This window comes from Leptodactylus fuscus, chromosome 7 (assembly GCF_031893055.1).
Source record: "Leptodactylus fuscus isolate aLepFus1 chromosome 7, aLepFus1.hap2, whole genome shotgun sequence".
Classification (NCBI taxonomy): domain Eukaryota; kingdom Metazoa; phylum Chordata; class Amphibia; order Anura; family Leptodactylidae; genus Leptodactylus; species Leptodactylus fuscus.
The window spans coordinates 115,666,787-115,693,565 of NC_134271.1; the positions used below are offsets into that span (position 1 = coordinate 115,666,787).

At 42.9% G+C, this 26,779-nt stretch overlaps 1 protein-coding gene across 2 annotated transcripts in view; it reads left to right on the forward strand.

Moving 5' to 3' along the window:
• LOC142214116 (putative N-acetylated-alpha-linked acidic dipeptidase) overlaps nt 1-26,779 on the forward strand; it is a 216,942-nt gene that overhangs the window by 150,229 nt on the left and 39,934 nt on the right. The window contains exons 17-18 of one of the 2 annotated variants that reach the window (XM_075282887.1): nt 5,464-5,556; nt 9,770-10,209. In XM_075282887.1, the coding sequence (XP_075138988.1) occupies nt 5,464-5,556; nt 9,770-9,986 (310 nt within the window). In that variant the 3' untranslated portion in view covers nt 9,987-10,209. Of the gene's footprint in view, nt 1-5,463; nt 5,557-9,769; nt 10,210-26,779 lie in introns of those variants that run through there. The other variant, XM_075282888.1, reaches the window with a different exon arrangement.

Consider the following 26,779-nt stretch of genomic DNA (forward strand, 5'->3'; position numbering starts at 1 on the left):
AAGCTACACCCTTCCTGTATTATCTGTACAGTCTTTCGGACATGACACAGTACAGCCCCTCCTGGGATGTTACTAGGAATGTAAAGGTGTGGGCTTCTTTAACATTGTTGCCTGCCTAGCTGTGCTTGTAATACTATATAATGCCACTTACTAGTATACGGTGACTGTAAGCTCAGCGTCAATGCCTGTACTCTGTGTAATGATTCCTAGTGATGTGTCATTGGCAAACTAACTGGCTCTATATGAATGACAGGAATCAATTCCTGGCTGAGAGACAATTCTTTTTTGCTATTTTTTATGCTCCGCAGACACGTAGTGACGTTCCTTTTAACCCTATGGTTGCTGTCTACAGAGCATAGAAGCCTGTATTATATTGGGCGCCGACTGGGAGCCCAAAGGGTTAGGTCTTTTTAGTGATAGGACCCAAACAATCCAACCCACTGAAAAGAGCTGACACTCTCATCACTCATCCCAATTTTCCCATAGTCCACTCTGCTGGACTGACTGTACAGAGATCTGAGTCAGACATGGCCATTGATGGAGGGATATATGATCTGGCATGCAGGGGTATAACTAAAAGTTCAGTGACCCTCGTGCTCAGTTTGGGCCCTTGTGTGCTAGTGATCTTCGCTTGGCCTGATGTTGATTATACAGCCTGACCATGGTTGGGAGGAAGGATCGCGGATGGCTCCTTCTCACACTTGGGGTGAAGCAGTCGGTCACTGATAGTGCTGTCCAGTGCTGTCATGGTCTCACATATAAAAGATAAATCAGATTTTTTCAATGATACATTCCCTTTAAGGGTATTATTTTTATTTAGTGGCTCTGTGGAGGAAATACAGTATATGTGTACAGAATAAACTAATAGATGTGTAAATAAAAGGTTCCCAAAGGAATGAGCTACAAAATACATAATCCGCTTTACTGCAGGTTTATGATAAAAATGCAGGTACAGAGAGATTTCTACATTATAAATCCATAAGACTTTCTTACACGGGGAGCAGAGGAAATGTTAGGGCTGCATTTGTACATTACATTATTCCCAATTCTGAACTCCAGAGAGCAATTACCCTGTCAAAAAACATTCAGCAACCAAAATTAGCATAACCCTTGTTGTTGGTGAGCTTCTCCGCTCCTTGTCGTCGATGAGCACTCCTTGTCGGTGAGCATTCCTTGTCGGTGAGCACTCCTTGTCGGTGAGCACTCCTTGTTGTCGGTGAGCACTCCTTGTTCTCGGTAATCATCTCCACTCCTTGTTGTTGGTAAGCATCTCTGCTCCTTGTTATTGGTGAGCATCTCCGCTCCTTGTCGTCAGTGAGCATATCCACTACTTGTTGTCAGTCTGCATCTCCGCTCCTTGTTGTCGGTGAGCACTCCTTGTTATCGGTAATCATCTCCGCTCCTTGTTGTTGGTAAGCATCTCTGCTCGTTATTGGTGAGCATCTCCGCTACTTGTTGTCAGTCTGCATCTCCGCTCCTTGTTGTCGGTGAGCACTCCTTGTTATCGGTAATCATCTCCGCTCCTTGTTGTCGGTGAGCACTCCTTGTTATCGGTAATCATCTCCGCTCCTTGTTGTTGGTAAGCATCTCTGCTCCTTGTTATTGGTGAGCATCTCCGCTCCTTGTTGTCGGTGAGCATCTCTGCTCCTTGTTGTCAGTGAGCATTTCCACTACTTGTTGTCAGTTTGCATCTCCACTCCTTGTTGTCAGTGATCATCTTCACTCCTTGTTGTCGGTGAGCATCTCCACTCCTTGTTGTCGCTGAGCATATCCGCTCCTTGTTGTCAGTCAGCATCACCGCTCCTTGTTGTTGGTGAACATCTCCGCTCATTGTCAGTCAGTGTCCTCATTTCTCGTCATACACTGACATCATCTGGGTTTAGGGTTTGTTCGGATGGTATGAAAACATCTTGGGATTACTGAACTCTTTTACTATTTTCAGTAAAATGGGTCAAATTGTAACACACTTATTTAGTAGGATTACTTGACTCCCCTGGGAGCCATTTGCTGTCACATCCAATACATGCAGTAGACGTGCTTCTTCTTGCTTTATAGAGAATGGAGACTCTGCAGAACCTCTGAATTGTCTTCAGTGTATAATAGGTTTTCTAAGTTTAAACAGCACCACATTTGTCCCCAGGTTGTGTGCGGTATTACAGCTTAGCTCCATTCACTTCAATAAATCTAAGTTGTAAAACCAAACAGAACCCATAGACATGTAAACCTAATTTTGAGAATAAAGGAAGCCGTGTGCTATATTTATGAATCTGGGCAATATGAAAGAGAGGATAGATCTCTTATTCCATGGCATTTTTATTGGTGTTATCCTCCAAATATTTTTCATAAACTAATACTACAAGAGAATGTAAAAAAAACTATGAAATATATCTTATTAAAATGTATCAAGCTAAATAATTCCTAATCCAGAAGTCTATAGAGAAGGTGCGGAGGAGGCAGCTGGAAAAGACTAACTGCAGCTGATAAACTCTGCTATGCTTACTAAGATAATTCTCTTAACTCTACTATTTCTAACAAGATAAGACTCCACAAATAAGATAAGATACCACTGTACAGAAAGAGACAATATATCAGTTACTAGCCAGCAGTAGCCTCCTCCTCCCCCTGCCCTCTCCATAGACTTCTGTGTGTGAGTCAGATACGGGTGAGATTAGAGACAACAGTCTGAGTGATAAAGGAGGAGGAAGAAGCATTATTCAGTTTCGGCTCTATAACCAAGTTCCATGAACGTTTGCTCAGTGTGATAGCACATGGACCTATCATTTTCTATGGCCCCATACACACGCCCTTGTATTATCATGGACCTGTGAACCCGGGGCAAAACTCATGGCAGGTTAGTTTTGCAGCCGGGGCTCACCGAAGCAAATCAATCAGTCTATGGAGGCATGGGCAGCACACTGGTATCATCCAAAAACTGACAGTTCTATTTTACCACTGACCCAACACATGCCCATATTTTTGTGCATATACAGTCCTATGAAAAAGTTTGGGCACCCCTATTAATCTTAATCATTTTTAGTTCTAAATATTTTGGTGTTTGCAACAGCCATTTCAGTTTGATATATCTAATAACTGATGGACACAGTAATATTTCAGGATTGAAATGAGGTTTATTGTACTAACAGAAAATGCGCAATATGCATTAAACCAAAATTTGACCGGTGCAAAAGTATGGGCACCTCAACAGAAAAGTGACATTAATATTTAGTAGATCCTCCTTTTGCAAAGATAACAGCCTCTAGTCGCTTCCTGTAGCTTTTAATCAGTTCCTGGATCCTGGATGAAGGTATTTTGGACAAACAATTCAAGTTCAGTTAAGTTTGATGGTCGCCGAGCATGGACAGCCCGCTTCAAATCATCCCACAGATGTTCAATGATATTCAGGTCTGGGGACTGGGATGGCCATTCCAGAACATTGTAATTGTTCCTCTGCATGAATGCCTGAGGATTTGGAGCAGTGTTTTGGATCATTGTCTTGCTGAAATATCCATCCCCGGCGTAACTTCAACTTCGTCACTGATTCTTGAACATTATTCTCAAGAATCTGCTGATACTGAGTGGAATCCATGAGACTCTCAACTTTAACAAGATTCCCGATGCCGGCATTGGCCACACAGCCCCAAAGCATGATGGAACCTCCACCAAATTTTACAGTGGGTAGCATGTGTTTTTCTTGGAATGCTGTTTCTTTTTGGACGCCATGCATAACGCCTTTTTTTTTATAACCAAACAATTCAATTTTTGTTTCCAAAATGAAGCTGCCTTGTCCAAATGTGCTTTTTCATACCTCAGGCAACTCTATTTGTGGCATACGTGCAGAAACGGCTTCTTTCTCATCACTCTCCCATACAGCTTCTATTTGTGCAAAGTGCGCTGTATAGTTGACCGATGCACAGTGACACCATCTGCAGCAAGATTATGCTGCAGCTCTTTGGAGGTGGTCTGTGGATTGTCCTTGACTGTTCTCACCATTCTTCTTCTCTGCCTTTCTGATATTTTTCTTGGCCTGCCACTTCTGGGCTTAACAAGAACTGTCCCTGTGGTCTTCCATTTCCTTACTATGTTCCTCACAGTGGAAACTGACAGGTTAAATCTCTGAGACAACTTTTTGTATCCTTCCCCTGAACAACTATGTTGAACAATCTTTGTTTTCAGATCATTTGAGAGTTGTTTTGAGTAGCCCATGATGCCACTCTTCAGAGGAGATTCAAATAGGAGATCAACTTGCAATTGGCCACTTTAAATACCTTTTCTTATGATTGGATACATCTGGCTATGAAGTTCAAAGCTCACTGAGGTTACAAAACCAATTTTGTGCTTCAGTAAGTCAGTAAAAAGTAGTTAGGGGAATTCAAATCAATAAAATGATAAGGGTGCCCATACTTTTGCACCGGTCAAATTTTGGTTTAATGCATATTGCGCATTTTCTGTTAGTACAATAAACCTCATTTCAATCCTGAAATATTACTGTGTCCATCAGTTATTAGATATATCAAACTGAAATGGCTGTTGCAAACACCAAAATATTTAGAACAAAAAATGATTAAGATTAATAGGGGTGCCCAAACTTTTTCATAGGACTGTAGCTGAGGGTGGGTTCACATCTGCGCCCAGTCTCCGCTTTGTGGGTTACCGTCTTCTTCCCGAGAAACTGGACAGGAGACGTAAACCTGGCAGTCAGTGTCCGCTCATGAGCGTCTTCTAGTCTCCGCGTCCAAACCGTTTTTTTTTTTAACCAGACACAAAGTTCTGCTTGTCTGATTTTGTGTCCGGTTAAAAAAAAACAGTTTCGCCGTGGAGAGGCAGAAGACACTCAGGGGTGCTCATGGGCAGACACTTTGCAAACCCATTCAAATGAATGGGCTTGAAAACTGACTGCCGGTTTCCGTCTCCTGTCCACTTTCTCGGGGCAGAAGACAGAAACCTGCAAAGCGAAGACCGGGCGCAGGTGTGAACCCGCCCTTACTAAGATACATTACAAAGTTTTTTGTATACATTACTGTATTCATTACCATCTACATCACTTTATGTAATAACTCTTTGAAGTGACATCTCTGTATACATTATCTCTTTGCTGTGACCTCAGTGCATGCATTATCTTTTTGCTTTTATCTTTTTAACATCATTGTGTGCATTATCCAGTACTGTGACATCACTGTGTGTATTATTACTGTGTGTTTCATCCTTTGTTTTGTATCTTCACTATGAGTAATATCCCTGTGCATTACAAAAGACAGATGGCACAGGGATATCTGGGTTACAGAGCAATGCTAATCCATAGACTACATATACTACTATAGTGGCTTAGTATTACATACAATTCAACATTCCTTTAATCCAGCAAAAAAATAAAATAGGTAATATAACCTATCCTGATATCCTGGAACACCTTATGAACCAGTGCAAATAACTAATAGAATACCTTTCCCTGTTTTTCCTTCTCAGTCCACTAGAGGTCAGAAAGATTAATGATCAGCTGATGCAGCTTGAGAGAGCCTTCATTGATCCTCTTGGAGTGACCGGTAACTTACACTACAGGTAATGTCTGGGGAATCACAAGTGATACAATATTTCGTTTTAATCCGTTTAATTTTTTTTTGCAATAAACTGGCTTTTAAGGGTATGTTCACACGGCAGAAAATGAAGAGGAAATTCTCTTCATTTTCCGTCGCTGGTATTTTCGCCGTGGTCTTACCGCGACGGGATGCCGATCCAGTGCACCGGAATTCTGCTCCTGTAGAACCCCTTTAATTAACCCCTGCACTGCTTTACCACTCTTTGTGGCTGTCTGTTTTTTTCCTTAGTTTCTGCAGCCATAACCCAATGCATCTAATACACCAATAAAATAAATTTAGTATGTATACTGAATCTCCACATAAGAAGTAGATGAGAACTACGGGAAAGGACTGACATTTCTGTTTCTGCCATCTTTGAAATAATATTCATTACATCTGCCAGCCCTGTAAAAATACCTGTCCTCCTAAGCAAAGCTAGGATTTTAATAGCTTCCCCGCCTGTTATGTGGGCCAGAGACAACTGCATTGTATTTTTTTTGTATGTTTTCTAATGTGTTCATTTTCGTTCTATTTTTATATCGCCATGCATCACACAGGGTTGGCAAACAAGAAACATCATTAGTATCTTCAGCAATTGTGCGGTAAAACAATTCTTTCTGTTCTGCTCTAACTGCACCATGGAGAATAATACCGTACTTAGGAGAGATCTATCATTAGTATGTGGCAGTATGCTGCCGTCCAATTATTCTCCCTGAAAGGAGTATCCTGAAGACTTCACTACAGGAATCCTGACTGTGTATGGGATACTACAGTGTGGATACTTACAGATTATAATATCTATCATAGGTCATTAAAATATTCTAGAATTCATTTTAAAGGCTAAGTTTTCTTTAGAAAAGCTCATTGCATATGGTTATTGAAGAATGCTGAGCTAAACACAGCCGAGCTGTCGCAACTAATATACAACCTGCTATTGTGGTGCGGTGGTGTATATATAAAGCGGAGAGGGGTACCATAGCATAGACCACAATGGGAACCTTTATATACTAGTTTAGCCACTCAAGACAGAAAGGCTTAAACCACAATCTTAGTGTGGCTCAGGTAATCTGTGGGTCTCCTTGGCTTACGGGTCAGAGGAATGGCACCCCCCCCCCCCCCAAGGCTCCTGCATACCTCACAACCGTCCCGATTTCCGCGGGACATTCACGATTCCGGTGACATGTCCCGCGGTCCCGGTTGGAGGGAGGTATGCCCCGATTTCAACTCAGATCTGCGCCCAGAGGACGCAGATCTGAGTTGAACACATATGCAGCTGAAGCGAGGAGCTGACACCGCTTCAGCCGCCAGCTACTGGCTTGTAGACGCGATGTGATGACATCACATCACGTCTACAACTGTGCACCAGTGAGAGAGAGGCACGCAGAGTGCAGCGAGGGAACGAGGAGAAGGTAAGTTTAATGTGGAGGTGGAACATGAAACTGGGGGCAGATGAAGGAGAGGACGGCATGACACTGGGGGCAGAGATGGAGGGGACACGAATCTGGGGGCAGAGATGGAGAGGAGTTGAATCTGGGGGCAGAGATGGAGGGGACATGAATCTGGGGGCAGAGATGGAGGGGACATGAATCTGGGGGCAGAGATGGAGGGGACATGAATCTGGGGGCAGAGATGGAGGGACATGAATCTGGGGGCAGAGATGGAGGGACATGAATCTGGGGGCAGAGATGGAGAGGAGATGAATCTGGGGGCAGAGATGGAGGGACATGAATCTGAGTGCAGAGATGGGGGGACATGAATCTGGGGGCAGAGATGGAGGGGACATGAATCTGGGGGCAGAGATGGGGGGGACATGAATCTGGGGGCAGAGATGGAGGGACATGAATCTGGGGGCAGAGATGGGGGGACATGAATCTGGGGGCAGAGATGGGGGGACATGAATCTGGGGGCAGAGATGGGGGGACATGAATCTGGGGGCAGAGATGGAGAGGACATGAATCTGGGGGCAGAGATGGGGGGACATGAATATGGGGGCCGAGATGGGATATCCAAAAACACGGATATTTGGCTGATCTGAGCATGCTTGTGTATAGTTGGAGGGGTCGGGAGAGGGAGCTTTTTGCTAACAACAAGCAAAGCATATGGCCAGCCTAAGGTTGGCTTTACATGGTCATATTTTGGGAGATACTGACTGGGTGTCAGCTGTAATTCCTGAACTGAACACTGAGTCGGGACCTGGACTCCCAGCATCATAGAGTCCTAGCCTCCCATACTGAAAACATGACTACAATATACAGCATACAGCATAAGTAGTCCAATAGGGAGGCAGGGTCTACTAGAACTATAGATGACTATGATAATGCGAGTCCCGGTCCCAGCTCAGTGTTTGGTCCAGGATATACAGCCAACATCCGATCCATATTTAACATACTCTATATCATTATAGAGTCCCTGCTCTCTATACTTTATTATAGCCCTTCTTTTACAAGGACTGCTCGTACTATAACAGTAGGATGTCATCCCTTGGACCAGATGATCTGATCTAACTTTTAGATGGTTTCCTCTTTATGTCATGGTTTACTTTAACTTTGTTACCTTCTCTTTAAATGCCAAAGGCATGACCTCTCACTTTTTGTTCTCGCAGCTATTAATGAAACAGCTTTAATTATTCCTAATAACAATACTAGGATGTGTCTAGGTCTACGTGTATCTGCGATATGTAGCAGGGAATGTGTGACTTTCCACATTTCCAGCTTTTCTAGGTGTGACTCAGGATAAATGGGAAGGAAGAATCAGCCATGCTCCATACTGGGTTCCCACAGAATCCGGAGAATGTTCTACATGTTGGATATAAACGATAATAGTAGATTAGAAAGAAAGCATAAAGGGGTCATATATAGTAGTATCATCTACATGTCTTGCCCATTTGGGTATTATTTTGTGTTTTGAATAGGAAAGCAGTAGGTAAAGGTATTGTTATCTTAAAGGGGGTGTATGAAGGTGTACAAGCCGTGTACCCTTTTATCCAGAAGCAGTGCCATGTCTTCACAGGTTGTATGAAATTGCAGCTCAGTTCTATTTATTCTCATTGGACTGAGCTGCAATATCAGACAAAATTGGTGCTGCTTCTGACAAAGTGACTTCCTTCTACTGTACGGCTCTTAACAATCAAGCTGCGTTTAGCCGCAATTGATTGTAAAACTGATCTGAATCTCCGTCATACCGTGCAGATCCAGAATAAAACTAGAAGTTGCCATTATGTCACCATCAGCAGGCACAGTGGAGCCCAGACATTGAGAGAGGCCCTACAGGTTTAGGAACAAATTCTGCACCTGCAGCGCCTCCCTCAGTATCTAGGCCCCACTGCAGCTGCTATTGCTATCTGTTAATTCTATAAGAAAGTGACAAGCAAGGTAAATGCAAATAATTGTACAGTATGTTACAGAATATGTTGCAACACATTATATTGGTTATTTTGTAGAGTTATACAGATGTTGCAGTCTTTAAAGGGTTTTTCTGGCCCTGGTGGCATTTTTGGTAGGTCATAAGTATGACACCACTAAGGGACAGACATGCTGCCCCCACACTGATCTAAGCAGACTCTGGGCAGCAGAACTATACAGTATATGAAGCTGGAAGTAGAAGGCTCTGTACACTGCGTAGTGTCCATGCTGGAGTACTACTTCTCTGCTCATGTGCAGTTGAATGAGGGGAGAGTACTCCAGCATGGCCACTACACATTGTACAGAACCCCCCCCCACACACACACACACACACACACCAATCTGATACCTATCCTGATTCCTGAGGTTAGAATCAATATCTTCCCAATCCCAGATGAGACAAAGGTCCTGGTAACTACTGCAGTCGTGTCAAAGGTGTGGTTCAGGAGTTAAAGCAATACATGGAGTGGCCAAATTATATTTACCTGTCCCGAGCACTATGTTGTCTATTGCCACAGCCCCAGTACAAGACAGAAAGGGCGCTAGCATCGACAATGGAGCACCCGAGACCGCTGAGTAAGCCTTTTTTTTTTTACTTTGCATCTCCCCCAACCGCCCCATGGGTTGCTTCAATTCCTGGACAACTACTTTAAGCTTTGCACATCTGTACAGTAAGTATATGGGAATGTGCATTGTGGAGCTGTTAGATTTTAACTCTGTATGTTCCATATAGTAATACTTCTATGGTGTGCCGGTCACAACTACCACTGACAGATACTTTTCTCATCTCCCCAGGCATGTGATTTATGCCCCTAATGAACACAATCTGTATGCCGCCTCCAGTTTTCCAGGTTTGGCTTCTGCAATGTTTGATATTGAAAACGATCCAGACCAGGAAAGGCGCTGGCAACAAGTTAAAAAGGAAATATCTGTAATTGCTTACACCATTACCTCTGCTGCAAGCACCATTCAGGACCCCAGCAATATAGGTGGTGGCAGCACAGAACATTAAAGTGACATTTCACATCCAAGGACTAGAACAAGTGAATGTATCAAAAGTCTTGCGTAATGACATGATTTTTATGCTGAGTCTGAAATTTTATCTTTTTTGTATTGATGTAATGTACAGAGCCGGCTTTTTAGATTTAGACAGACAATGTACTTTCAGCAAACTCTGCAGAAATTAGTAGCTAAAGCAAATACAGGACACTTTGTAATATATATTAACCGGTTAAGGACCGCCGTACGTAAATTTACGGCCTGCGGTCCAGGTACCTAAAGACCGGACTATTGTAAAAATACGTCCTGTCTTTAGGTACCTATTTCGCGGGGGGAGGGGTGCGGGGAGGACGGGGGTTAGGTGTTACTAACACCTAACCCCTTCCTCAATAACGTCCAGTCGGAACTGAGTCCGACTGGACGTTTTAACCCTTTCGATCGCGCCGTGAAACATCACGGCGCGATCGAAAGGCATCCGCCGACAATTGAAGCTGATCGGCACCCCCCGCGGCGAGATCGGAGGGTGCCGATAGCAGTAAAAGGTAGTCTGGGGTCTGGCCAGTGACCCCAGACTGCCCGGAGCCCCCACATACCTGGTGATCCTGCCAGGACCTTCTGATGTCAGGCTGTGCGTCTACACAGCCTGACATCCTGCTACGGAATGCCATGTGGGACACCTGCATGCTGTGTCTCACATGGCATTCTATATCAGCAAAGTATTGCTGATTGAAGTGTCCTAAATGGACACATGAAAAAGTAAAAAAAATGTAAAAAAAATAAAATGAAGTGTATGAAAAAAATTAATAAAGTTATAAAGCCCAAAAATCCCTTTTTCTCAATAGAAAATGAATTATATAAAAAAAGAACTAAAAAGTAATAAAAACAATGCATATTTGGTATTGTCGCGTCCGTAACAATCTGTACAATAAAACTGAAATAATATTTAATGTACACGGCGAACGCTGGAAAAAAAAAACGGAAAAAACTCGCCGGAAGTAATGATTTTTCGCCATCTCACCATACAAAATATGCTATAAAAAGTGATCAAAAAGTCATATGCATCCGACAACAGTACCAATAAAAAGCGCAGGTTGTCCCGCAAAAAATAAGCCCTCAACCAACTCTGTCAACCGAAAAATAAAAATGTTACGCCTCTTAGAAGATGCGATGCAAAAAACATTGATTTATGTCCCCAAATGTGTTTTTCCTCTGCAGAACTAGTAACACATAAAAAAATACTATAAATGAGGTATCGCCGTAACCGTACCGACCCGCAGAATAAAGGGAACATGTTACTTATACTGTACGCTGCATGGCGCAAAATTAAAAAAGTAAAACTCAATGCCAGGATTGATTTTTTTTTTTTTAAATCCAGCAAAAAAGGGTTAATAAAATGTATTCAATAAGATGTAGACACCCAAAAATGGTGTCATTACGAAATGCATCTCATCCCGCAAAGAATAAGCCCTTATATGGCCGCGTCACCAGAAACATAAAGAAAATATAGCATCTCACAATGTGAAGACAAAAACCCTCAAAAATCGCCAAATTATTAGAACACAACTGGGTGCGTCATGTAGGGAATATATAAGCTGTGTGAGCGGATATCAGGGGACACCCCAGATTTACAGCTTATGAGGGAACAGACACCAGAAGTGACCCCTAAAGTGACCCCCAGAGTGACTCCCCCAATCATAGGAGCTACGGGGACATAGTAGGGAATTTGGTGTTTGCAATGTCCTCCGCACAGCTTATACATTCCCTCTTCGCCATCCGCTGTGCAGTCACGTCCGGGATACTAATACTCACTACACCCCCTGATAAATTCTTTGAGGGGTGCAGTTTTCAAAATGGGGTCACTCCTGGTACCCCATGGAATCCACTTTTCTGGTACCTTACAGGCTCTACAAACATGACATGGCGTCCAGATACCAAACATCTGAATCTGTACTCCAAAAGCCGCATAGCGCTCCTACCCTTCTGCACCCTGCTGTACGTCCAAACTGCAGTTTATGACACATGTATGACACATGTATGACACTGGTGTACCCCCGGATAACGGACATAATGTCATATGTGGGTATAAACTGATACTAGGGCACAGCCGGACACAGAAGGGAAGAAGGGTCATTTGGTTTTTGGAGCACAGACGGTTTGGTTTTTGGATGCCATGACACTTTTGTAGAGCTGAAACGCCAGTAATTTGGAATCCCCTGATAAATTACCTTATTTTGGAAACTACACCCCTGAAGGATTTATCCAGGGGTACAGAGAGCATTTTTAACCCCAAGTGTTGCTATAACTTTATATATATAACTATAACTGTAGTGGATTGTGAGAGGTGAAAATGACCATTTTTCCAGGAATACGTCCTTTCAGTGCGTAATATGTTGTGCCCACCTTGTATCAGAGATGAACGCTCTAAAAGCTGTTGTGCCTGGGATACCCGTTTAACAGTTTTTGGAGTGTCTCTGCTGACATAAGTCGGGCACAACATGTTGCACACTGAAATGGCAAATCTGTAAAATTTTCATTTTTAACTTCTCTATCAGTTGCGATTTCATTTCTGGAAACTAAATAAATGCAACACTCAAGGGTTAAAAATTCTCGCTACACCACTTGATAAATCCCATCAGTGGGGTAGTGTCCAAAATAGGGTGACATGTCTGCGGATTCCACTTTATTGGCAATTCAGGGGCTTTGCAAAAGTGGCAAAAAAAACCAAACTGTGCTCCAAAAACCAAAATAGCGCTCCTTCCCTTCTGTCCCCGGTTGTGCCCAAACAGCCGATTCTACCCACATATGGCATTAAGTACGTTATCCGGGGTACACCAGTGTCATACATGTGGGCATACACTGCTATTTGGGTACCCAGCAGGGTGCAGATGTGAAGGAGCAATATGTGCTTTTGGAGTGCAGATTTAGATTCTTCGTTTTTGGACACCACGTCACATTTGCAGAGACCCTAAAATTGCCCCTACAAAATGGGGTCACTTCTTGGTGAATTCCAGTTTACTGGAACCTCCAGGGCTCTGCAAAAACATCATGGCGCCCAGAGGGTCCCTCTAAATCTGTATCCCAAAAGCTAAAACGCACAGTGGTCCTTCCCTTCTGAGCCCTGCTGTGTGCCCAAGCAGCAGTTTACACCCACATATATAATTTTTTGACCCCCGGGATGGCCCACTTAATAGTTTTAGGAGTGCAGGTCTCTGACAACACAAAGTGGGTGCAACGTATTGGGCACCGAAATGGCATATTTTTAAAAATTTCAATTTTCATTTTGTACATTAATTTTTGGGAAGCATTTTAGGCTCAAAATTATAATACCCCTTGATACATTCCTTGACAGGTGTAGTTTCTAAAATGGGGTCACTTTTGAGGGGTTTCCATTGTATTGATACTTTAGGGGCTCTGCAAATGCGACATGGCACCTGAAAACTATTCCAGCAACATCTGCCCTCCAAAATCCAAATAGCGCTCTTTCCATTCTGAGCCCCAGCATGTACCCATACAGCAGATTTTGGCCACATATGGGGTATTGCCGTGTTCAGAAGAAATTGTGTAACAAACTGTGGGGGGCTTTTAATTCTTAAACTATTTGCAAAATTAAAACTATGGCGCTAAATGGACGATTTATTGGGGAAAAAAGTAATTTTTCATTTTCACGTCCCAATGTTAATAAAATCTGTGAAACACCTGTGAGGCCAAAATACTCACTCTACCCCTAGACAAATTCTATGAGGGGTGTAGTTTCCAAAATGGGGTCACTTATAGGGCGTTTCCACTGTATTGGTACTTTAGGGGCTCTGCAAATGCGACATGGGACCTGAAAAATATTCCAGCAAAATCTGCCCTCCAAAAGCCAAATAGCCCTCTTTCCATTCTGAGCCCCGCCATGTTCCCATACAGCAGATTATGACCACATATGGGGCATTTCTGTGTTCAGCAGAATTTGTGTAACGAACTTTATGGAGCTTTTTCTCCTTTATCCTCTTGTGAAAATTAAAAATTTGGGGCTAAATTGACAGTTTGTTGGAAAAAAAGTAATTTTTCATTTTCATGGCCCAATGTTAATAAAATCTGTGAAACAGCTGTAGGGTCAAAATGCTCACTCTACCCTTTAATATGTTCTGTGGGGGGTATAGTTTCCCAAATGGGGTCACTTTTAGGGGGTTTCCACTGTATTGGTACTCTAGGGGCTCTGCTAATGCGACATGGCACCTAAAATTATTCCAGCAAAATCTGCCATCCAAAAGCCAAATAGCGCTCCTTCCATTCTGAGCCCCGCCATGTTCCCATACAGCAGATTATAGCCACATATGGGGTATTGCCGTGTTCAGGAGAAATTGTTTAACAAACTGTGGGGGGCTTTTACTCCTTTAACCCCTTGTGAAAATGAAAACTTTGGAGATAAAGTGACATTTTAGTAATTTTTCATTTACACATCCCAATGTTAGTAAAATCTGTGAAACAACTGTAGGGTCTAAATGCTGACTATACCCCTTGATGAATTCTGTGAGGGGTGTGGATTCTAAAATGGGGTCACTTTTGGGGGGTTTCCATTGTTTTGGTACTCTAGGGTCTCTGCAAATAAGGCATGGCGCTGAAAATTATTCCAGCAAAATCTGCTGTTCAAACACCCAGTGTCGCTCCTTCCCTTCCATGCACTGCTGTGTACCCAAAAATCAGTTTACACCCACATGTGGGGTATTTCTGTGCACGGGAGAAATTGCACAATAAACTGTCAGATGCATTTTCTCCTTCAACCCTTTGTGAATGTGTTAATTTTGGGTCTAAATGAATGTATTAGTGAAAAAAAATGAAATGTCTAAATTTCACTGCCATATTATTTTTATTCTTATGAAATGCTTAAAGGGTTAAAAAACATCCCAAATGCTGTTTTGAATAATTTGAGGGGTGCAGTTTTGAAAATGGGGTAATTTATGGGGGTTTCTATTATACAGGCCTTTATAATTACTTTCAGAACTGAAGTGGTCCCTAAAAAATTGGTTTGGAGAATTTTCTTGTAAATCTGGAAAATTGCTGTTACACTTGTAAGCCTTGTGACGTCCAAAATAAATTAAAAGACAATCAAAAGATGATGCCAATATAAAGCAGAGATATGGGAGATAATATTTATTCATGTATTTGGATGGTATGACTATCCGCCTGAAAAGCAGAGAATTTCACATTTTGAAAATTGCAATTTTTTTCAAATTTCCATCAAATTTCCTAGTTTTTTTATAAATAAATGCAAAAATATTGATTAGTGTTTACCACTAACATGAAGTATAATGTGTTACGAGAAAACCATCTCAAATTCATTTGTGTAAGTTAAAGCGTCTCAAAGTTATTGCCATTTAAAGTGACACATGTCAGTTTTGAAAAAAGAGGCCTGGTCTTTAACATACTTTTGGGCCTGGTCCTTAACCGGTTAATAGAAAAAACGTCTCTATCCATTTATCATGATCCTCTTCTCCTAATCCACATTTGCCGTGGAAAACAAGACAAACTTTCTTTTTTTGGAAAACAAAACAGACTAAGCTCGCCGAAGCATCAAATAGCTTGGAAAATGAAAGGATCAAATAGAAAGGTGGAGGACCTGATCGAAAGAAAATCAGAGACTCACACAGAGATGCTACTGCAGTTTATAGTAAGTTTCATATCTCACCCAGAGCTTTGTTTTCACAATACAGGTATGTACTTTTATATAAAGTCCCCTAAGTCGCTTTGTAGACTCATCAAAATCTAAACTTGATGGAGTAAGCTACTCTTTCTAAGAACTTATCTGTGGGTTTCACATTGATAACACATCCTTAAGGTCCAACTTCTGGTACCCCCACTTATCAGCACCCTGTACCCCCCACTAATCCGCTGTTCTCTGCAGCCACCTGCACAGAACTATACAGTGTATGGAGCTGGAAGCAAATTGCTATGTCCACTGTGTACTGGTTATGCCAGGCTTCTGCAGCTCAGCTTCAAATTACTTCAATGGTTGCTGAGCTGCAGAAACCCGGCATGGCTGCTATACAGTGGACAGAGTCATCTATTTCCAGCTCACTTCCCAGTGTTGGCATTAGTTGTTCAGTGATGGGTGTCCATGGTTGGATCTCCACCAATCTGATATTGATGACCTTTCCTAAGTGCAGGTCATCAATATGAAAAGCTCAGTAGACCTCTGTAACCTTGAAATCATGCATTCATCATAAGTGAACATAAGGCTTCTAAATGAGTTTTAAAGGGGCTCTATCAGCAAAATTTTGCTGTGAGCCCCACATATGCGTGAATAGCCTTTAAAAAGGCCATTCAGGCACCGCAAATGTTATTTTAACCCCCCCCCACCACCACCACCACCGTTTTAAAATAAAACTATAAAAACATATATGTAACTCATACCTTAGCGTGCACCCTTGGTGGTGATGCACGATTCTATGTCATATTCTGGCATGCCTTCCTCTTCTTTCTTCTTCTTTCAGCGATGCCCTCCCGTCCTGGCTTCATCGTCATCTTCTTCCGGTGGTTCAAATCCGATTGGATCAAATCCGGTGCGTGCGCACTGCCATTGAGAAAAATGGTGCTGGAGAGTGCGCAGTAGCTCCAGAGGGAGCACTACTCAACGCGCGCCAGATTTCAAACAATCGGATTTGAACTGCCGGAAGAAGACGACAATGAAGCCAGGGAAGAGCCAGGACCGGAGGGAGTCGCTGAAAGAAGAAGAAAGAAGAGGAAGGCGTGCCAGAAGATTATGTCGGATCGTGAATCACCGCCCAGCGTGCATGCTAAGGTATGATTTACATCTATGTTTTTATAGTTTTATTTTAAAATGGGGGGGAGGTTTAAAATAAGATTAGCAATGCCTGATTGCCCTTTTTAAAGGCTATTCACGCATATGTGGGGATCATACAGCATATTTTTGCTGATAGAGCCCCTTTAACCATCTTTTTTTCTGCCTGTGCTATTAGAGAAGAAGAAGTGGACGACTATAGCTACTTTCATCATTGAATAGTACAAAAAAGGCAACATCTATTCTATATATTCTATTGTATATATGCAATAAATCGTGAGAAACAACTGTGGTTATTATTTATTCACATAACTGATTAATTATAATAACTAATCTTACAGTATTTGGGGAGGGAGGGGGGGACTTTCTTCCTAATATTAATATGAACAGACATATGATCTTGAACTGCTCAGCATAACCTGCTCTTGAACCTGACCAGCATAAGTAGAGATGTGTCCACATTTAGCTGATTTAGTTAAGGACTCAAGTTTGTTTTAAAGCAATAACACAACATGCTAGCAAAAGCTGAAAAGCTGCAACTCACTTTCATTCAATGGGTTGTCACATGACACATATACGGTACTTAGCTTATCACAACCATGTTGATTAATATCTGATCAGTGAGGGGCTACCAGCTGGTCCCTGCATGGGCCAGCTGTCCAGAGATGTGTCTTGTTCATAGCTGGCTCCATGCCCTGTATAATGGCTCTGGATAGTGGCCCTCTTTAGTGGCCAGGCTCTTATACTTCAGCTAAGCCTCCATTTATTTCACTGCTGAGTACTGGCTCCTGACCACTATATAGGACACAGAGCTATCTGCTTCTTCCTCCATACACTGTATAGTATACATACCGGATACAACTCTGAAAGACTGATCTGTGCGGTGGCCTGCAGTTGGCTCCCCACTGATCTGACAAAAAAATCATGGACAACCCCTTTAACTATTGTGATGAACATAACTGGAATTATCCAGCCTTGAGAACAGGTAAGGGAGTATACATCTGTATGGCTAAAGGATAACTCCACCCAATATGTTTCTATCATTGCTGCTCACATTTCATTGTCTAGTGACCTTGACAATACCTTTTAAAGGGGGATAACTTTCAGCGACAATTGTAATAAGTCTCAAACTCCATTCATCCCAGTGCCAAAGTTATAACTATGTCACAAAAGAGCAGGAAAGCAAGACAAAGGAAAGCAATTATTGTGGGAACACACTGTTAAAATAGACCGTAGAACCTACATTCGGGAGTGTGTTATCTCTACCAGAATCAAGACCAGGAAAGGCTTGTGAGACTAACAATACAAATAAGAGCTTTGAGGACAGAGTTTAGTAACATGTCCCCCTACATTCTGGCAAACAACAAAGCTTAGTTGTTAGAGATGAGCGAACACTGTTCGAAACAGCCGTTTCGAATAGTACGCTCCCATAGAAATGAATGGAAGCGGCCGGCACACAGACTTTGCCGGCGGTCGGCCACTTAACCCCTCGCGTGTCGGCTACGTCCATTCATTTCTATGGGAGTGTGCTATTCGAAACGGCTGTTCCGAATAGTGTTCGCTCATCTCTATTAGTTATACATTTATATATACACTCCAGTGGCAATACTTAAATAATATAACAGAAGTCTCCAGTGATCCCCTGTAATATGGGGAAGCCAAAAGCAATGCTGAGTTCTCCTGCAGCACCAGCACAGGACAGGATTACATACGCGCGTCTGCACACAGTACCACATGCCGGGGGATTGGATACACGCGTCTACACACAATACCACACAGGGGAGGATTAGATACACTGAAGGATTTGATACGTGCATCTGCACACGGTTCCACATGCCGAAGGATTAGATACAGGCATCTACACACAGTTCCACACTCCAGAGGATTAGATACGCGCATCTGCACATATTTGTACACGCCATAGGATTAGATACACGCGTCTGCACAGAGTACCACAGGCCTTAGGATTAGATACACGCGTCTACACACAGTTCCACACTCCAGAGGATTAGATACGCGCGTCTGCACACAGTTGTACACGCCATAGGATTAGATACACGCGTCTGCACACAGTACCACATGCAGTAGGATTAGATACGCGCGTCTACACATAGTTCCACATGCCGAAGGATTAGATAAGCACCTCTTCACACAATACCACACAGGGGAGGATTAGATACGTGTGTGTGCACACAGTACCACACTTTGGAGGATTAGATACATGCCTCTGCACACAGTACCACATGTCATAGGATTAGATAAGCGCGTCTGCACACAGTACCACATGCCGGGGGATTGGATACGCGCGTCTACACACAGTTCCACACGCCGTAGGATTAGATACGCGCGTCTGCACACAGTACCACATGCCGGGGGATTGGATACACGCTTCTACACACAGTTCCACATGCCATAGGATTAGATACACACCTCTTCACACAATACCACACAGGGGAGGATTAGATACACGTGTCTTCACACAGTTGTACATGCCATAGGATTAGATACACGCATATGCACACAGTACCACATGCCGTAGGATTAGATACGCGCCTCTTCACACAATACCACACAGGGGAGGATTAGATACACGGGTCTGCACACAGTCCCACACACCAGAGGATTAAATACACACTTCTGCACACAGTTCCACACACTGAAGGATTTGATACGTGCGTCTGCACACGTTCCACATGCCGAAGGATTAGATACGCGCGTCTACACATAGTTCAACACGCCGAAGGATTAGATACGTGCCTCTTCACACAATACCACACAGGGGAGGATTAGATACATGTGTGTGCACACAGTACCACACTTTGGAGGATTAGATACATGCCTCTGCAAACAGTACCACAAGTCAGAGAATTAGATACGCGTCTCCGCACACAGTACCACACGGGGAGGATTAGATACGCGCGTCTGCACACTGTACCACACGGGGGAGGATTAGATACGCGCGTCTGCACACAGTACCACACGGGGGAGGATTAGATACACGTGTCTTCACACAGTTGTACACGCCATAGGATTAGATACACACATCTGCACACAGTACCACATGCCATAGGATTAGATACTTGCATCTAAACACAGTACTACACGGGGAAGGATTAGATACAGCTTTACTCCAGGTATCCATAACAACTGATCACAGGTTTTTCACTGACATTCAAAATGAGATACACACAATCACATGACGCTTATGGACATACACACAAACCACATACAAAATACACCAGTGCAAAATTGTACAATTCTTATGGGGCCACTACACAAACATAAAATGTAATATACCCGTGCGAAGCTGGGTCCTCCCTCTAGTATACAATAAATACATGAACATCCGTGTCTTCTACAATGCGAGACATTCTTTGTATCTGCTCTTTAACAGCCTCCACCGAGGACCTCAGGTCTTCTAACCCAGGCTGCAGGATTGTCTTCGAGCAACAACAAGCCGTGCTTCAAAAAAACCAAAATAGGACAAAAACAAAAAAAAATGGGGAGAAGCACTCAACATAAACAAATAAGGTATAAAAAGTAACTAAATTTATTAGTAATACAAAAAGGGACACATACAAAGTAGATAAAACATCAAGGACAGGACATGCAGAAAAAGGACTAGCAGAAAATGGAACCCATTGAAGTCATTGGGAGGCTTTTTTTTTCAGCGCTGAAATTCCACACCAAATTCCTCACCATTTTCCTCCGTGTGAACGGACCCTAAGCCAAGAAGGACATTTCAAGAACTTTCAGTTGACTCCAGTGCTGAGAGGAACAAATGTATAACAAGTTCACTATCTGCCATTGTTTGTGCTAAAGATTGAAGCTCACACACATCAGAGACTTCTCACACGTACATTGGTGGCAGAATATAGGGTATCCCTGTGCAGAAAGTCAATTTAAACATTGCTACATCTGTATACTTTTTTTTAACTTTTATCAACCATTTCTGTGTGTTGTGCTGTTTTAGTTAGAAATGGCCCCTGCTCTTGGCGTTCTAAGGTTGGCTCTGACATTGTAACTACCAGAGTACTTAAGGTTGTAGATTTTAAGATGTTAGATCAGGTGAGAGAGTAGAATAGAAGTACTACATGAAAATATCATATGTTCTCCAATACCAGTCACTAAGATGCATTTTAGGTTGGCTTGAGCGATCAGGATCAGAAAAGATCAGATTCCGATCAGTGATCGAGTAAATTTCACAATTGCGATCGGAATTCTGATCCCGATCTTTTCCGGCAGGATCGAGGTCGGAGGTTATTTCCCACAATGCTTGGCTACTGGCCAATCAATATGGAAAAAGCTGACATTAGGGTTGAGCGATCGGGATCGGGAAAGATCGGATTCCGATTGGTGATCGAGCAAATTTCACAATTGGGATCGGGATGGCCTGGAAAATGATTGAAAATCGGATTTTTAAAACGATCCTGAAATATCAAGATTGGCTCAACCCTAATTTTAGGCTATGTATTGCCTTTTGTCTTTGGGCCTATTGGCATTTGATTTGAAAGTAAGGGGTTTCCCATTAAAAGGGATACCATCCTAGTTGGTATGCCCTAAATGTCTAGGCCGTGAGTGTGTATTTCTCTTCCTATTTCCCTCAGCCATTCAGTAACCCCTATGAGGGTAAAATAATGAATTGTCCTTAGCCAAAATGGAGAGCGGCTAAGTAAACACAGCTCCCGCTTTAGCCCATCCGACCCTTCTCCAGTCATTGCAGAATTATTTCTGTCTATAGGGACTGCGCTGTGCACTTGACACTTATGGTAATTCTCAGTGTTCCTGCACAATTTCCTCTTCTATGAAAATATTTTCTTACCGATATGTTCCTTTTATTCCGATAACTTTTCTCTTATCATATTCTAACAAAACAGAATGGGAATGAAGTTCCAGGTGTTTTATTTTGATGCCATAACCACTGGTTTATAATTAGATTTCCCTGTGAACAAAGGATACACATGGTTGGCCATTGCCAATGTATTACAATTAGTGTTTGTGCTTTGTAGGTACACAGCAGGACGGGCCGTGCTTGCCTGTCCTTGGCATGTGTCTATAATTCAATAGGACATTTCTGCTTATAATTAAAAGACTGAACAATATTTTCAGCTATTGTAACAAAAGGGACATAAATAATGGGGAGAAAAACAACACAGAAAGGGCGATTCTTGTTATTCCTGCAATATGGATTTAGATCATGAATAGGCCCAGGTATGGCATAATTTTCTTTTCATTTAATTCTGCTTTCATATGCTTCATACACATGTATGTCTATTGAGACATAGAAAATCTCTGTGGCTCTACATCCCAATACGGCACCATCCGTATTATACAGAACATCTTCGTGATTTCATAATACAGAACCGATCTGGTCTACAGAACTTGTTCTACCAAATCTACAGAATCCTTTCTACAAAATTTGTTCTACCAAATTCTATAAACAATGGTATGGCCCTATAGAAGTCTAAGGTTGTAGTTCGCATGACTATGAAAGTTGTGTTTTAAAGGGGTTTTCTGGGACATTATAAACCATGACCTATCTTAAGGATAGGCCATCACTGAAGATCTGTGGATACCTGACACCCAGGACTAGTGATGGGCCAACATATCAGACCCCAGAGTATAATAGGTGGAGGCCCAGGGGAAGTAAAAAAAATCACAGGTCTTAGCGGTGATTTTGGATGCATGACATCGCAAAGAGGCCAAGAGAGAGGTCCAATAGAGGTGGGGGGAGGGTTGTTTTTTTACACCTATCCCAGACTGCCAAGTATTATTCTCTGAGGCCTGATAATAATTAATTTAATAATTATAAATAGATTAATTTATTTTCCAAACATGTTTGACCCAAGGGACCTGAACCTGGAAACTAAACAAATCTTGGGAGGTTCACCATATCTACCAAGGACCCAAAGTTCACCTGTTTGAAAGGACAGTGGCACTACCTGGGCACCGCTTCCACTTCATATTCCATATGACATCACATTCATCAATCCAATGGCCTGGTCATGGCTCCGTCCTATTGAAGTGAATTGGTTGTGATACCAAGCACAGTTGCTGCATAAATGTATGGCACCGAACTTGGTAAGCACTGAAGAGGCTGCAGCACTCGCCTGAAAACTGAAGCCTCTTTAAACAGCTGATCGGCTGGGGGCCTAGGTGTCAGAGTCATGTCGATCTATAATTCATTATCTATTCTAAGGACGCCACTACTCCACTATGGGAAAAAGCAGGCTTTATTTAGCTATATTGGGAAAGTTCTTTCCTGTAAAAAAAAAATTATTCCCATCATTGTAAATGATCATTTATCTGATCCCCATCTGTATAATTCAATTTCTCCTATAGTCAGATATTTTGGGAAGGCTTAGTTTGTTTTTATAGCAATAGGTCTATATAAGCAAAGCTGGTGTAATTTCTTCCAGTTTCTGTAACCTTATCGCTTCAAAGTAAAGCATGCTTTTCTTCACGGCATGGCGGAGAACAATATGCAGGACTGTTTATGTGACTGCTTAGCGGGAGTATTGGCAAGTAGTATTTACTGAGAAAATCAATGGGATTCCTGCTGATACACTCGGCATGACATGAACTTGGTGAGACAATGGAATAAAAAGCAAGAAAAGCAAGATAAGAGCAATTAGAGGTCAAACATGGAGATGGCAATAGAAAACCAAGTAACCTATATAGCTGTCAAGGGTCCTTCGTATGACAAGTATTATGGGATAGAAAATTACAAGGAAAAGAATGGATCACAATATAATGTTAAATAGCCCTTATGTGTCACTTCTGAAAGATTAGATTGTTATATAACCTATGTTATTTTTGGATGGTCAGATCGCAAGCAGTGAAGGGCTGGCACTTGACTGCAGGCTGCTCTTGATGAGTGAATACATTGCCATACCATGTAGTGAGGTTAAATATACTAATAGCTAAAATAATAGGTTACCATATAAACAACGTACTGCTGGGGACTGCATGCAACCTATGATCCATTCTGTGTGGCCCCCAACCATCTGTACAAGTGAAGCTTGTCTGTGCGAAGGAAGCCCGGAGACTGGGGCTGTTAGTACGCTTGTTACGGTGGCTAGGAACATGGCCAATTCCTCAAGCTTTCCTCCTGAGCTGAAGCAGTGCTAAGTGGTCTGCAGTATATCTGACGGTGGTGGTAATGTTTCCTCAGCCTTCCTGAGCCTAGTGGTGGTTGGAGTGCCCATGATGGCTGTGCAGGAATAAGACTCAGTAGACATGAGCTAGGGAAGAACAGGTTAACTTGCAATTTCTACTTGAGGTAGAACACTACATCCAATTTTGGAGGCATAATACAATGGGTGGCAGAAGTTGTTGCACCACTAATGTAGACAATTTTTTGTTGTGGTGTGATGGTGGCCTTAGGGTTGCCAATTTTGACTATATTGTTTATGATATGTTAAAGGGGTTTTCCAGGATATTGCTATTGATTACCTATCTTTAAGTTTAATACCTTATACCTCCACCTATCAGCTGCTCTCCAACAACCCTGAACGACACAGTAGATGGAGCCGGACGAGGACATTTCAACCCACTGTGTGGTGGCTATACTAGGTTACTGCAGATCAGCTTCCATTCTTTCAGCCTCTCCATGTTCTAAAATTGCCCGTTGATGGTCCCTTCTGTCCCATGATAGTGTGTATTGGGTTTGATTTAAAGAGCCGGGGACATTTTCTCCTACATTTTCTTGCTGCTTTGACTCACTAGTCACAGATTGGCAGGGGGTCGAAGTCAATTGAACCCTTATGCTTGCCCATTTTTCATGCTTTCAACACATCAACTTACTTACCTAACATATCCCACGCCTAGATTTGTGCCAGATGATCAATTTTTCTTTTCATTTCATGTATCAGTGGTTTTAATGTTTTGGCTTATCAGTGTATAATCCCATTTAAATAAGAGGATTTTGTGTTGCTCTTGAAATCCTTTTCTCGCTGAGTTCATTGGGGACACAGAGGACTGTGCTTTTTAATTTTAGCTCCTGCGGACAGTGAGCAAATCTGTTCTAGTTTAGTGTCCTTAGGAGGCAGATTTTACTTTATTATCCTGTTTTTTTTTTTATTTCTTTTATTCAATTTAGGACGGAAATAGCAATGATACTTACTAGAGATGAGCGAACAGTGTTCTATCGAACACATGTTCGATCGGATATCAGGGTGTTCGCCATGTTCGAATCGAATCGAACACCACGTGGTAAAGTGCGCCAAAATTCGATTCCCCTCCCACCTTCCCTGGCGCCTTTTTTGCACCAATAACAGCGCAGGGGAGGTGGGACAGGAACTACGACACTGGGGGCATTGAAAAAAATTGGAAAAAGTCATTGGCTGCCGAAATCAGGTGACCTCCATTTTAGACGAATAGTGGATTTCAAATCCGGGTCATATGAGAATGTGAACTTTGTGACTATGAGACAGGGATAGCTGTACAGGCAGGGATAGCTAGGGATAACCTTTATTTAGGGGGGAATGTTATTAAAAATAACTTTTTGGGGCTCTATCGGGTGTGTAATTGTGATTTTTGTGAGATAAACTTTTTCCCATAGGGATGCATTGGCCAGCGCTGATTGGCCGAATTCCGTACTCTGGCCAATCAGTGCTGGCCAATGCATTCTATTAGCTTGATGAAGCAGAGTGTGCACAAGGGTTCAAGCGCACCCTCGGCTCTGATGTAGCAGAGCCGAGGCTGCACAAGGGTTCAAGCGCACCCTCGGCTCTGATGTAGGAGAGCCGAGGGTGCACTTGAACCCTTGTGCACCCTCAGCTCTGCTACATCAGAGCCGAGGGTGCGCTTGAACCCTTGTGCACACTCTGCTTCATCAAGCTAATAGAATGCATTGGCCAGCGCTGATTGGCCAATGTATTCTATTAGCCTGATGAAGTAGAGCTGAATGTGTGTGCTAAGCACACACATTCAGCTCTACTTCATCGGGCTAATAGAATGCATTGGCCAGCGCTGATTGGCCAGAGTACGGAACTCGACCAATCAGCGCTGGCTCTGCTGGAGGAGGCGGAGTCTAAGATCGCTCCACACCAGTCTCCATTCAGGTCCGACCTTAGACTCCGCCTCCTCCGGCAGAGCCAGCGCTGATTGGCCGAAGGCTGGCCAATGCATTCCTATGCGAATGCAGAGACTTAGCAGTGCTGAGTCAGTTTTGCTCAACTACACATCTGATGCACACTCGGCACTGCTACATCAGATGTAGCAATCTGATGTAGCAGAGCCGAGGGTGCACTAGAACCCCTGTGCAAACTCAGTTCACGCTAATAGAATGCATTGGCCAGCGCTGATTGGCCAATGCATTCTATTAGCCCGATGAAGTAGAGCTGAATGTGTGTGCTAAGCACACACATTCAGCACTGCTTCATCACGCCAATACAATGCATTAGCCAGTGCTGATTGGCCAGAGTACGGAATTCGGCCAATCAGCGCTGGCTCTGCTGGAGGAGGCGGAGTCTAAGATCGCTCCACACCAGTCTCCATTCAGGTCCGACCTTAGACTCCGCCTCCTCCAGCAGAGCCAGCGCTGATTGGCCGAATTCCGTACTCTGGCCAATCAGCACTGGCTAATGCATTGTATTGGCTTGATGAAGCAGTGCTGAATGTGTGTGCTTAGCACACACATTCAGCTCTACTTCATCGGGCTAATAGAATGCATTGGCCAGCGCTGATTGGCCGAATTCCGTACTCTGGCCAATCAGCACTGGCTAATGCATTGTATTGGCTTGATGAAGCAGTGCTGAATGTGTGTGCTTAGCACACACATTCAGCTCTACTTCATCGGGCTAATAGAATGCATTGGCCAATCAGCGCTGGCCAATGCATTCTATTAGCGTGAACTGAGTTTGCACAGGGGTTCTAGTGCACCCTCGGCTCTGCTACATCAGATTGCTACATCTGATGTAGCAGTGCCGAGTGTGCATCAGATGTGTAGTTGAGCAAAACTGACTCAGCACTGCTAAGTCTGCATTCGCATAGGAATGCATTGGCCAGCCTTCGGCCAA